At 37.4% G+C, this 15152-nt stretch overlaps 1 protein-coding gene across 1 annotated transcript in view; it reads right to left on the bottom strand.

The window, feature by feature from the left end:
- Positions 1–2358: 2358 nt before the first annotated feature.
- The window catches only part of ANKRD31 (ankyrin repeat domain 31), a 168651-nt gene continuing 155857 nt past the window's right edge, over positions 2359–15152 (bottom strand). The window contains 2 exon segments of the mRNA XM_087862065.1: positions 2359–2639; positions 10513–10615. Of these exon segments, the coding sequence (XP_087718191.1) occupies positions 2494–2639; positions 10513–10615 (249 nt within the window). The 3' untranslated portion in view covers positions 2359–2493.

Genomic DNA, 15152 nt, shown 5'->3' with positions numbered 1-15152 from the left:
ACATCGGCCAAAGCAACCTTTTTCATGACACACCTCCAAAGGCAAGAGAAACAAAAGATAAAATGAACTTATGGGACTTCACCAAGATAAAAAAACTAAGAGGCAGGAGAATATATTTGCAAATGACACTACAGATAAAAGACTGGTATCCAAGATCTACAAAGAACTTCTCAAACTCAATATGCGAGAAACAAATAAACAAATAAAAAAATGGGCAGAAGATATGAACAGACACTTTTCCAATGAAGACATACAAATGGCTAACAGACACATGAAAAAATGTTCAAAATCATTAGCCATCAGGGAAATTCAAATCAAAACCACACTAAGATACCACCTTACGCCAGTTAGAATGGCAAAAATAGACAAGGCAGGAAACAACAATTGTTGGAGAGGATGTGGAGAAAGGGGATCCCTCCTACGTTGTTGGTGGGAATGCAAGTTGGTACAGCCACTCTGGCGAACAGTGTGGAGGTCCTTTAAAAAGTTAAAAATTGAGCTACCCTATGACCCAGCCATTGCACTACTGGGTGTTTACCCTAAAGATACAGACGTAGTGAAGAGAAGGGCCATATGCACCCCAATGTTCATAGCAGGATTGTCCACAATAGCTAAATCGTGGAAGGAGCCAAGATGCCCCTCAACAGATGACTGGATTAAGAAGTTGTGGTCCATATATACAATGGAATATTACTCAGCTATCAGAAAGAACGAATTCTCAACATTTGCTGCAACATGGACGGCACTGGAGGAGATAATGCTAAGTGAAATAAGTCAAGCAGAGAAAGACAATTATCATATGATTTCTCTCATCTATGGAACATAAGAACTAGGAAGATCGGTAGGGGAAGAAAGGGATAAAGAAAGGGGGGGTAATCAGAAGGGGGAATGAAGCATGAGAGACTATGGACTATGAGAAACAAACTGAGGGCCTCAGAGGGGAGGGGGGTGGGGGAATGGGATAGACTGGTGATGGGTAGTAAGGAGGGCACGTATTGCATGGTGCACTGGGTGTTATACGCAACTAATGAATCATGGAACTTTACATCAAAAACCAGGGATGTACTGTATGGTGAGTAACATAATAAAAAAATCATTAAAATAAATAAATAAATAAATAAATAAATAAATAAATAAATAAATAAATAAATATCTCCTTAAATAATAAAAGCCAAATAGACCACCTCATGTACATTATTCAAGAATCAGAAAAATAGTGTAGTCTAACAAAATGATAATGGCGTAATAAACTTGTCAGTTCTCAAATATTGTAACTTGTCAGTTCTCAAATATCTCAATATACAAATATTACAATTATTAGAATGTAGGGGCATTCTAACCCAAACATTTTCAATGGACTCTCACAAGAAGAAAAATGACCTAAGACGTCTTTACACTTTTAACAATACGAAACCTTTTCAGGTGCTTTCTTTTCAGATAATTAAAACTTTTTATTTGAACAGTAAGAACACACACATAGTACCAACTTCAAAAGTTGCCAAAGAGCACATGTAGTTAAAAGTCCCCCTTTCCTCTCAGCTCTCTAGCCCCATGATTTTTCTACCCACAGGCAACTGTTAACCAGTTTCCTATATATTCCAAATATATTTAAGATACATTCTGTACATTCAAAGAAAATATCAAAAAAACAATATATCTCCCAAAGTCTAGCTCTTGTGAGAGTAAATTTTATTGCAGCTTGACTTCTCTACCCAAATAAGAAAGAAAGGATGGACTCAAGCAACAAATCAAAAAGCTTCTCTGGGAGCCTGGGATGGTGACCAGTAAGAGTAACATGGCAGTTAAAGGAAGAAGACAGACCTTTGAGAGAACTTACCAAGTTTCTTTTATAAAAATCTTTCTTAAAAAAAAAAAAAAGAAAATCATGATGATAATGTAGCAAAAGTCAAAGGTTAAGTATCCTACTTAAAATAATCAGCCCCCAAATCAACATTTGATTCATTTTTGTTTTATGACTTACCAGTTATAGTTTTACCTATGCTAAATTTTATGAAATTTAAAATAAACCTCTTCGATAATTTTATATTTTGGTTACAAGATAAATTCCAAAGTAAATGGGTGAAGGTACTCGGACATTAAATTCTTGTTTTAAGTAGATTCACTTTATCTGGGCCTTTTACGGACCAATTATCACTCTTTTTTTATCTGTACTTACCATAAGGAACAACTGCTATTTATACAAAGGTAGAGGTGTTGATTGAGAGATTAGTTTTACATTTATGGTAGTAAAATTAAAGCCAGAGAATCAATATGGTTTAATTCAAAAATGCCTTTATTTCAATGGCAAAAAGGTATTAATCTTACTACAATAGTTTGAGTTTTATTTTTTTTCTTACAACAGTAAACACACATTTTAAGTAGCAACTCACGAAGTGTGTGTTAAAATAGGTCTTCCAACCCATATAACATAAAATACGAATGTGGGTTAATAACATGAACAAATGTCTAATAAATTATTACAAAAACAAGGTTTTAGAATGTTAGCTCTTCACATTCCACATAGAACTTCCAATGCTGATCCATTGTATGGCATGGGAGAAATTCTTGATCGCTGATTAGTAGTACTTCATTTATTTGTAGATAATGTGGGATGCTTTGAATGGACTCTCTGGAAGTTCCTGTTTACAGAAATGCCAATAAATTAAAAACTGTCTTTAAAAAAATAATATTTATTTTTTTTAAAGATTTTATTTATTTATTTGACAGAGATAGAGACAGCCAGCGAGAGAGGGAACACAAGCAAGGGGAGTGGGAGAGGAAGAAGCAGGCTCCCAGCGGAGGAGCCTGATGTGGGGCTCGATCCCAGAACGCCGGGATCATGCCCTGAGCTGAAGGCAGACGCTTAATGACTGAGCCACCCAGGCGCCCCTAAAAAATAATATTTAAATTTACTTATTACAAATCCTAGACCCTAGTCAAGTCTATTAGCACACAATGAGATTCTGGACCAGTCATAATTCACTTACTCCATTTTCTTTTTTTCTTTCTTTCTTTTTTTTTTTTTTTAAAGATTCTATTTATTTGAGAGAGAGAGAGTGTGCACGAGCAGGGGGAGCGGCAGGCAGAGGGAGAAGCAGGCTCCTCACTCAGCAAGGAGCCTGATGCAGGACTCAATCCCAGGACCCTGAGATCATGACCTCAGCTGCAGGCAGCTGCTTAACTGACAGTTACGCAGGCATCCTGTCTCACTCCATTTTCTATACCCAAGATAAAGTTGTAAATCGACATTGGCTTATCTTGGGAAAAAGAAGCCTGTCTGCAGTCTAAAACACCATGGCAAGAAAAGGATGACTGAAGCTTCTGAAGGTAGTCGTACAAACTCCTCCGTGCCTCAATCTCCAGTACACTGGGAATAAAACAGTTGTGAAGATTAGATGGGAAGTTGCTGTGAAATGACTGGCTACTGGTTAACATATAGCAAACATTCAATAAATATAAGCTGCTATTATTATCATTATTTCTTACCGAAAATAGTATTAGGCTGGAAGATGGATAATCAACTTTCTAGGCCATACAAACCTGTGTGATCTCAGGCAAGTTACGGGGCTTCTTGTGCCCAGTACAACTAGGAAAACAGCCATGTAAGTGAATGTTTAGCTCTTCTTGCTGCTCCTCATCCCCAAGCAGCACTGCACAGCTAATGAACCATTGTGCTCATGCAAGAAGTAGGGAGAAATACATCCTTCTCAAGGAATATCACTAAATGTTAGATACTCTGCGTAAGTCTCCTGGAAGTGAACTGCAAGATTCATCACTAGGCAAAAGAACAGACTCATGCAACTATTCATGTTATCTAGTTGCCTAAATTAGCCCTTCAAAATGACAGGCTAACTAGTTAGGTTAAAAATAATTTTAACTTTCACTTTTTTTCCTCTAGTTTTTTTTTTAATTTCCCTTAATGATCAAAAGCAAAAATAATCAGATTCATTATTTTAACTGATATTTCACTTCTGAAACATCACTAACCTATGAACTCTTCTCATTCAACCCATTTTACCTCTCTGGCTCTATTTCATCATCTGTAAAATAGGTCCAAGACCAAGATGATATGTAAGTCTCACTTTTAACACTAAAGTTATTGAACTCAGACTTCCAGAGCTTATTTTCACAAACTAAGCATTCTACATTTCATTAGGATTATGGAATGAAACTTTGCTTACTCTAGTTGTAAATGGAAATGAACATATTTATGCACACATTCTCATTCTGAACAACAATGCAAGTAATGAATCATGGAACACTACATCAAAAACTAGGGATGTACTGTATGGTGACTAACATAACATAATAAAAAATTACTGTAAAAAAGAAGTATAATTCCAATCAAAGGGAAAATGATTGGGAATTATTTTAGTAGACTGTAAAAGTACATTTGCTGTAGTTACACTGGGGAAAAAATTCAATTATGACTATCTAAATACAAAGTTCAATGCCATTTAAAAAAAGGATTCTAAAGCATAAGTATGGTGGTAGAGTATTAGGTGATTTGATATTTAAAACTAAATTAACAGTTTGAGACAGATTTACATTGATAAGATCAAAAGCATCTGTGAAAACTGTACTGGAATGAAGAAACAGACTTGGACATTCTAATTTTAAAACTATGTAAGCCCTCTTTCTTTGTGTGAAAATAAATTTAATAGGTGGTTTCTTAAGCTGAATTGGGTCTAAGATGCTTAATTTTATATCTGTAAAGTGTTCATGTTTTTTTCTGCCTTTGTTGTACAGACATGAACTCGGGGGGGTTTTACTAGTAAGAAGCTCCTCAATGTCCTAATGTATGTACAATAATCTGGCAGGGGGCCTGGCACATGGCAGGTGCTCAACAGAAAATTAGTTTTCTTCTCTTTCCTCTCCTATCAGATGTATCCTCCATTTTATGAATTAGGTCAAAGTTAATCATGATACCACGATGAAAAAAATTATGATTAAGGTAATGAAAAACAATCAAGAATCGTAAACAGGAGCTGATATAAACACCTTCTGCTCTGTTATCAGGCACCCATCTTCCTTAGGTGTCTAAGTCTGAAGAAGTTCTTAACCACATAAAACAGAAGCACCTGTGAATGTTTGTGCTCTGTTACACATACTTTCACAGAGCAATGACGCACAGTAACAGCACCAAAATGAAGAAAACTCTTTCTCTCATTTATTTGCAACATATTATCAGTAGGTCAAGGATGGCTTTTTTTTTTTTAATAATGATTTTTTATTATATTATGTTAGTCACCATACCAAGGATGGCTTTTATTAAAAACAAAAGAGTCTATTTTTTTCTGAAAAAGCATGTTCTATTTTCAAATGAAGAAATAATGTTAGGTTCCCTTGAAGGAAAATGACATAATTAATATGCATTAAATGATGGCTGGGGGAAAAGAAAGATTTCAGGAGATAATCTTTTTTTCCTTAGATGAATACATTTGGCATAATGTGCTTTGACTGTCCTAATACGATGGTGACAGGTGACATAGATATATATAAAATTGGCTTTTCAGGTAAATAATGAAATGTCATCTATGTTAACAGATTCTTTTTAAAGAACTGTGGAAAAGGCTGATATGTCCGTACACAGTGATCACAAATTATGTAGATGTTTGGGAATGTTCATTTTTTTCCCTTCCAATTTATTCTGAAATATCAGTGAAGATTCCCTCAGTAACACAGAAGAGAAACTACAATCAGGTAGACAGAGAGAAGAGAGGTTTGGGAGGAAGTTGTGAAATTTCAAGGGAAAATGAACCATAGATTCACTCCATTTTACAGCTTCGAAGGACTTTAGGAATTTCATCAACAGAATTTCATTTTTTAAAGACTGGTGTTTGTATGTTTAAAATCTTTAATTAGAAATAACATATGCTTTCAAATGTATTAATATACCATATTATAACAGTCTAGAGTTCACCAATACATTAATCTGAGCTACCAGTTCAACTAGTTTTTGTGCAGGACTAGGAATAAAGTCCTTCCATCATCTCTGATTCACTGAAAAAAGTCTTAAAATGGCAAGATTAAAAACTTTTATAACTTATCTTCATGACTCAGGATTTTCTGGATACCAGGGTTCCAAAATGATATGTAGAAATAAACTAGATATTGAGTTTGCTATTTGTCCCATGAAGTGCGTTGATACCAAAGTTTAGGAAGTTTAGGAAATGCTGGTTACCAAAGCTAAACAGATTTATGATTTCTCATAAAGAGGGGGAAGAGGAAGTGAGGGAGGTAGGGGGTATAGCTGTTTTTAAAATATATATTTGAGAAAATGTGAAGGGCCATCACTCATATCTCACAATTAGAAGCAAAAAGTTCACATAAAGGAGATAACATTAACTAGCCAAATCCCATTTACTATTTGTTGAATTCTTCACAACAAACTCCATTCATTATAGCCTGTGAGATCTAGGCATGTCTACTTATTAGGACAGTCAATCACAAGAAAATCCAGTTTTAAATTATCAGTCCTTGGGATCACGTTCATGCTTCTATCCATTCATTATTTATTCGATAAACATTATTTAATAAACATTTACTGGGAAGTTACTGTGCCAGTCTTTGGGGAATGTAACAGGGAGCAAGAGTTCAGAAAAGTCACTCTAAACTCAAAGATCTTCTCTGTCAGGGGGTGAAGATTAGGTAACCAGCAATTATGTATAATATAAACTGATATGCGTAAGATTTGCCTATCTCTTTGGACAACAGTATGTAAGAATCTATATAGTTCTTACAGAGAACAAACTGGTGGTTACCAGAGGGCAGAGGGATAGGGGATGGGTAAAATAGGTGATGGGGATTAAGGAGTGCACTTGTCATGATGAACACAGAGTGATGTATAGAACTGATGAATCACTAATTTCTACACCTGAAACTAATATTACACTGTAACTAACTGGAATTTAAATAAAAACTTCTTTAAAAAGTAAATGAAATTGAAGAGTTGCTCTCTCTCTTTTTACCATATCCAAATTTCATTTTTTTCCAATACCTATTTGTTTGGTTCCCGTACTGGGTCATCTATACAAGGCATATCTGAAAATGAAAGGGAGTGCTACTAATGATTTGGCTGGATTGAGAACCGCTGTGGTCCAGCTGGGAAGCATGGTCACTCTAGTTTTGGGAAATGTAATGTAAATAGCTCTTCCTAGTTCCCCTAGTCCCCAAAAAACACTATTTTGGAGTGTGATCATTAAAAAGTGTTAAGAGTGGGGCCCCTGGGTAGCTCAGTTGGTTGAGCGTCTGCCTTCGGCTCGGGTCATGATCTCAGGGTCCTGGGATGAGCCCCACATTGGGTTCCCTGCTCAGCGGGAAGCCTGCTTCTCCCTTTCCCTTTGCCTGCTGCTTCCCCTGCTTGTTCTCTCTCTCTCTCTGAGTAGATAAATAAAATCTTAAAAAAGAAAAAAGTGTAACAGAACAGATTATGTTCATGATCTGAAGTGGACTGATGAAATCTATCTGGACTTGTTTTCCTCTAAACTTTGTGCACTCTAGAATGTCAGCTTCATGATTTCCATGACCACATTTTGATATGCAAAACAGGGGGAAAAAAATCTCTCTTGAATAGTTTGCTTGTTACAGAGTTAATTTTTCTAGCTTGCCAGGTCTTTGGGTTTCTGTCAGGTACTACAAAACCATGTGTAAAAGAATCCTAAATCAAACAGGTTCAAGTAAAACTAAAACCCCAACAGCCTAGAGAATGCCAGCAAGTAGGGTGCCCCTGAGTGGTTCAGTTGGTTAAGTGTCCGACTCTTGGTTTTGGCTCAGGTCATGATCTCAGGGTCCTGGGATGGAGCTCTGTGCTCAGTGGGAGTCTGCCTGAGATTCTCTCCCTCTCCCTCTGCCCCTCTCCTTGCTCATGTTCTCTCTCTATAATAAAATAAATAAAATCTTTGAAAAAAGAAAAAGAAAGGATAAAGGAATGCCAACAGGGACCTGCAGATTCCTAGGCTCAGATTAAGGCAGCAAGAGGCTGGCTTGCCTAGTGGCCCTCCATAGTTCCGTCTATTAGCGTTAACATTTTCTGACATATCTAAAGGAAAGACATTCAGTATTCCTGGAAAGAAATTAGTAACAAGTAACTTGTTTATATTGCAGGCAACAGAAGCAACAGTTCAGAACCCATTTTTCATTTCATGCTCACTTAGCAGGGGAACTGCAAGCCCTCTTGAGGAAGAAGAAGCATGGCTAGGGTTGGAAATGCCTGCTCAGAACTAGAAAATCTGAGGAGCAGATATCCTCTGTGATACAAGGAAGATCCTTTATTTCTGCTCTGACTCTTGGAGTTAGAAACTAGGAGGATAAAGGTTTTACTTGGCTTTCCTTTGTGTGTGTGTGTGTGTGTGTGTGAGAGAGAGAGACAGAGACACAGAGACAGAGAGACAGAGAGAAGGAGGGAGGGAGGCAGGCAATGTGTGCAAGCATGAGAGTGGGTGTGCTTTGGGATCAAGGTGAAGGGCTGAATATAAGAGTTTTCAAATTATTATCTGCATAAGAAATCAGATACTACTTACTAATTATTCAAAGTCTATAGTCAGGCTGCATAAGAATCATTTTTAAAAATTCAGGTTCCTGGGCACCACTCCAAGTTTTGATTGGGTAGATGTGCAGTGAGGGTTAGGAACCAAAGACCATGAATTACTACAAGAACTCCTTCCAATTTAAACCCTTTAACTTCTTTACAATTTCTGTTTTACCTGACCTGTTTTCCCAAAGTGATGAAAAGCACTTTGAGGCTATCTTCAGAAAACTGGGGAAAATGCATCCTATTCCGAAGCCAGTTTCTGAGACAAAGAAGGACCCTAAGAGGTTATGGTGGACATAAAGTTAGGAAAGGGAAGTACTGAATTATTAAGGTCTGTTGTAGGAAGGAATGGCCCTGGAGAGCCCCTGGTTAAGGGCTTAGTGATAGTAATCCCTGATTGGTTCTTGACTCAGGTTATCACAGAATTATCATCTTCTGTATTGTATTTCCTTTCTGCGTATACTGTCCCCAACTGGTCTGAGGCAGGGACACTGGGGGAAAAAGAGGGGGTGCTGCAGCAGATAAGGGTAACACAACCTCAGTTATGTTTGTTTTACAGAAATGTGTGCTGCCTCTACCCAGATCATTTCAAAATCTGCTGCTAATTGGTGAAGACTACATTCTCTTCAGTTTTCTCAGGTTAAAGTTTATTCCAGCACCTTAGTTTACACTACCAAGCAAAGATTTATTTTAGTACTGGCTTTTAGAAAACTAACCAAATCATGCCTGTGAGAAGGATAAAATACCATTTTTCCTTTCTGTATGACACTTAAAAAAATCTACCCAAAGTAAGTATAGAATAGGTTCAGAGAAAGGAACTGTGAGGGAAGGTGTCATTTAAAAAATTCTCCTAGAATCAACTGTGGTTAAAAATGCAGTGCTGTAAACAAACAAACAGAAAATGACAAGTGTTGGTGAGGATGTGGGGAAATTGGAGCCCTTGTACGTTGCTGGTACAACGTAAAATGATTCAGTTGCTGCGGAAAACAATTTGGATGTTCCTCAAAAAGTTCAACACATAATTACTATATGATATAGCAACTCCCCTCCTAGGTATCTATCCAAAAGAATTAAAAATAGGTACAAATATGCGTATATACATGCTCGCAGCAGCACTATACCCAACAGCCAAAAAGTAGAAACTGAACATCCATCCAGGCAGGATCCTTGAAAGCATTGTGTCAAGTGAAAGATGCCAGACACAAGAAGTTATATGATTCCATTTATATGATACATTCAGGATAGGCAAATCCATACAGACAGAAAGCAGATTGGGGGAAGTAGAGAAGAGGGGATTGTTGAATGGGTGTGGAGTTTCCTTCTGGGTATTGGAAGTTGCTTTAGAACTACACAAAAATAGTCGTTGCAAAACATTGGAATGTACTAAATATTATGCTAAGTGAAACAAGTTAATGAGAGAAAGACAAATACCATATGATTTCACTTCATATGTGGAATTTTAGAAACAAAATGGATGTTATACGCAACTAATGAAGCATCGAGCTTTACATCGGAAACCAGGGATGTACTGTATGGTGACTAACATAATATAATAAAAAGACATTAAAATAAAAAAAAAAGAAACAAAACGGATGAACATTCGGCGGGGGGAGATAGAAACAAATCATGAGAGACTCTTAACTAGAGAACAAACTGAGGGTTGATGGAGGGAGATGGGTAGGGGACGGGCTAGATGGGTGACGGGTATTAAGGAGGGCATGAGTTATGATGAGCACTGGGTGTTGTATGTAAGTGATGAATCACTGAACTCTATTCCTGAAACCAATATTGAACTATATGTCAACTAACTAGAATTTAAATAAAAACAAAAAAAATGCTACTGAATTCTTCACTTTAAACCAGTTATTTTAATGTTATGTGAATGAAAAAAATACAAAAAAAAAAAAAAAAAAAGGAGTGCTGTCTCAGTAGCTTTGGGTGTTGTCCTCACGACTAAGAGGGTGTTGGTCTGCACATACCTGGAAGACAGGGTTGATGTTGCTGAGGCACCACGACCGGCTCTGCGGGGATGGGTACTTCCTCAGAAACATACTTTAAAAGCTCCTTCCCCAAATATGTCACCTGCACATAATTAAGCACAGAATTTTAAAATTCTATATTTCAAAAAAAGCAAATACATCTGTCTCTGGCAAGTTTTAACTTCAGCCAAATCTGGCCTGCCACCCTTTTATAAGCGAAGTTTTATTAGAACACAAAGATACCCATTCATTTACTTAATATCAATGGATGCTTTTATACTATAATAACACAATTGAATATTCACGACAAAGACCATATGCCCATGAGGCCTGCAATGTTTATTATTTGGCCCTTTAGAGAAAATATTGTTGACCCCTGTTGTTTATCATGAATTCTCTCATCCATTCACTTATTAAACAACCATTAAACCAGCATCCACTACTTTATAATATTAAAAAATTAATGCTGTACTAATAAAATTAAGCCATAAAAGTAATAGTACTTTTCAAGAAATCAGACATTTAACTGATTAATATTATTTCAGATCTATGCATTCAAATTTTTTTGGCTTTTTCTGGTTTGTTTGTGAACTTAGCTATTGTTTATCAGCCCCAAACATCAGCTCTTAGAAATACCTACACACAAACAGGCTGGGCTGAGGCTGACCGGCAAACACTGCCAGAGGGTCTTTGGGTTCTTCACTCCTAGTTCTAAGGCAGCCTGATAATATGCGCCAGAAGCTAGGTTCACTGTGGCCAAACTGTCCAGTCTTCACTCTAACATCCCTTCTTCCAGGATGCTTTCTTAGAACGTCAAAGCTCAAGCAATAAATCAGTCCCTCCCTCTAGGCCCCCATAACTTCTGTGCTCATATTTGTCAAGGCACTTATCCCATTAAAATGAAAGTATGTGTTAATATGTCTGTTTCCATTAACACAAGCTCTTTGAAGACAAGGTCTGTGTCATATTCATTTTTATACTCCTAGCACTTCACATAGTGCCTGACAATTCTGGGGAAAAAAACCTCTGATGTCCCAGCTCTTAGCAAGAATCTTAAATCGTCTGAGCCTCAATTTGTACATTTGTAAAACAAGTACCTCCAGTTTATTAGGCTGTTGTGAGGATTAGAAAAAATAATATATGGAAAGCATTTGGCATACTGTCTAACACATCCTGAGTGCTCAAAAACTGCCTGTTATTTAACAGAATGGGGGCAGACATAAGGGATCTGGAAGGTTTAGGCCCCCTCTGGGCTCAATCCCATGACTGAATGAACTTGGTAATAGAAATGGAATAGCTGTGTCTACCCAGTGTGCTAAACCATCGTCATGTACCATGGAAGGAGAGATGAGGCCTCTGAATGCCACTGGTCAGCTCTCCAAACAACTAACAATTAGAAACAATGGGTTTTGTTCATGTTGTGCCCTGACAATAACCAAAACACCTTACATACCCATCAATGTGCAGGCTCAGTATGTTCTCACCAACCTTTCAGATTTAAAGTATATTTTTATCTGTTAATACTAGGTAATATAAAGTGATAAAACTGTACCTTAGTAGCCTTAGAGGTCATGAGTCCGCATAGGTCTTAAACACACCACTGGGGTAATTCAGACATCGAAAGAACACAGCTTTAAGAAAATCCACTGAGTTAAAGACCTAGTTTCCACAAGGTGGGAGTGATTTATTCAACAAGGATAATAATGTATACACCTTAAAATGAACAAGCACTAGGTCACTCCCAGAAACTGTCCATTTCATAATAGTGTCTGTGCTCTAGTTGGCTAAAGCATAAGAGCAAACAGTCATCCATTTGCATACAACTCAAACTTTGAATGCTCAACTAAATCTTGAATCCGAATCTAGCTCATATGCCTGCTCTGACAGAGGCATGTAGGAAGAGCTGTAGGCGAGGTTCTTAGGGTCTTAAGACTGCATAGCTGCCAGCAATCTTGACAACTTCACCACTCAAAACACATTTTGGGATGGGTGATGGGATGCCACTTTCCCCCAGATGAGAAGAGCAATAAAGTTGGAGTTAGGGTAAGGTACATTCTGTGAGGATATCTGTAGGTTGTTGTGTTCTTATTTTCTAAACGGTGGAACTGCAGGAAGTGCTTCATCCTAAGGCCACTACTGCTTTCCCTAAACCTCTTAGGCATAAAGTCCATTATCCTCAGAAATCAGTTTATGCTGACTCCATAATACCATACTTAGGGAAGAAATGGCACATGTGCATACGTGCGTGCGTGCGTGTGTGTGTTTGGCGTGGATGGATGATGCAGTTAGCCACTATTTTGGAAATGTAGTCAATCAGCCAAGTGAAATTATTAATTAACTTTACTTTGGTAAGGTCTCTGAAGAAATAAAGTTTAGTATCAATTGTCATTAATTGCAGTAACAAATGTTTCTCTATACCTTATGTTCTAACATGCATCAAGAAAAAATATAAAATACAGCCCGCTTTTAAATACTAAAGAGCTGTGCAAAAATTTATTTCCCTGCTGGGGCTCCATTTTATTTGAAACTATCAGTCCATTTTCCTATGTCTTCAGGAAAACCATTTGTTGGTACTAATGGGAATCTGTTCATGGATGATCAAATAACTGTTTTAATTCCATTTCAAGTTTTATGAAGCAAGTCTTAACAAATTTGCACTACCCCAAGAGGGAGAAAGAGGAAAGGATAATTGTTTTTTATCTCAGGGGGCTGGGGGGAGGGTGGCGTGGAGGAAGGCAAAGTTTTCGTTTAAGTTCACTGTAGCACAAAAACACATTTTGGCTAAAAAGTAAAATAATTCTCAAATATTTGAGAAGGTAGAATCAAAGTATAATAACTGCCACAAAAGAGCTGATCCTGGGAAAAGCATCATGGAAGTGAAGTTCATCTTCATACCACCTACCTCCTCCCAATTCCCATCCCAGAGCCTCCCCTTCTCTACTTCTCCCAGGCACTCCATGCAGCTCCAGGCAAGAGAAAGGCACTGTGCCTTCCATACTATTTATGTTTTCAGGATTCACACCTCCTGGATATTTGTATTTTAAAAGGGCCCACATCTCAATGTGATACACTACATTAATGAAAGAAAGGACAAGAACCATATGATCCTCTCAATAGATATAGAAAAAGCATTTGACAAAGTACAGCATCCTTTCTCGATTAAAACTCTTCAGAGTGTAGGGATAGAGATAGAAATCATAAAAGCCATATATGAAAAGCCCACAGTGAATATCATTCTCAATGGGGGAAAAACTGAGAGTTTTTCCCCTAAGGTCAGGAATATAGCAGGGATTTCTACTATCATCACTGGTATTCAAGTCCTAGCTTCAGCAATCAGACAACAGAAAGAAATAAAAGGCATCCGAATCAGCAAAGAAGTCAAACGCATACTCTTTGCAGATGACATGATACTTTATGTGGAAAACCCAAAGGACTCCACCCCAAAATTGCTAGAAATCATACAGGAATTCAGCAATGTGGTAGGATATAAAATCAATGCACACACTGACAATGAGACATAAGAAAGAGAAATTAAGGAATCGATCCCATTTACAATGCCCCCAAAGCCATAATATACCTAGGAATAAACCTAACCAAAGAGGCAATGGATCTGTACTCTCAAAACTATAGAATACTCATGAAAGAAACTGAGGAAGACAAATGGAAAAACATCCCATGCTCATGGATTGGAAGAACAAATATTGTAAAAATGTCTATGCTACCTAGAGCAATCTAAACATTTAATGCAATCTCTATCAAAATACCATCAACCTTTTGCACAGAGCTGGAACAAACAATCCTAAAATTTGTATGGAACCAGATATAGCCAAATGAATGTTGAAAAAGAAAACCAAAGCTGATGGCGTCACAATTCCACACTTCAAGCTCTATTACAAAGCTGTAATCATCAAGACGGTGTGGTACTGGCACAAAAACAGACACATAGATCAATGGAACAGAACAGAGAACCCAAAAATGGACCCTCAATTCTATGGTCAACTAATATTCGACAAAGCAGGAAAGAATATCCAATGGAAAAAAGACAGTCTCTTTAACAAAAGGTGCTGGGAAAATTGGACAGTCACATGCAGAAGAATGAAATATGACCATTTCCTTACACCACACAAAAATAGACTCAAAATGGATGAAAGACTTAAATGTGAGACAGGAATCCATCAAAATCCTGGAGGAAAACACAGGCAGCAACCTTCTTGACCTTAGTCACAGCAACTTCTCACTAGGGAAGGGAAACAAAGGCAAAAATGAACTACTGGGCCTTCATCAAGATAAAAAGCCTTTTTCACAGCAAAGGAAACAGCTGACAAAACTAAAAGACAACCTACAGAATGGGAGAAGATATTTGCAAATGTCTTATCAGATAAAGGGCTAGTATCCAAAATCTATAAGAACTTATCAAACTCAACACCCAAAGAATAATCCAATCAAGAAATGGGAAGAAGACACAAACACACATTTCTCCAAAGAAGACCTACAAACGGCTCACAGATACATGAAAAAAATGCTCAACCTCACTTGGCATGAGGGAAATACAAATCAAAACCACAATGAGATACCACCTCGCACCCATCAGAATGGCTAAAATTAACAGGTCAAGATGCAAAAGATGTTGGTGAGGATGC

The sequence above is a fragment of the Ursus americanus genome, chromosome 5 (assembly GCF_024610735.1).
Source record: "Ursus americanus isolate L20-20 chromosome 5, mUrsAme1.1.p, whole genome shotgun sequence".
NCBI lineage: Eukaryota > Metazoa > Chordata > Mammalia > Carnivora > Ursidae > Ursus > Ursus americanus.
The sequence above is the reverse complement of the archived record's forward strand: the minus strand, read 5'-3'. Positions and strand labels throughout refer to the sequence as shown.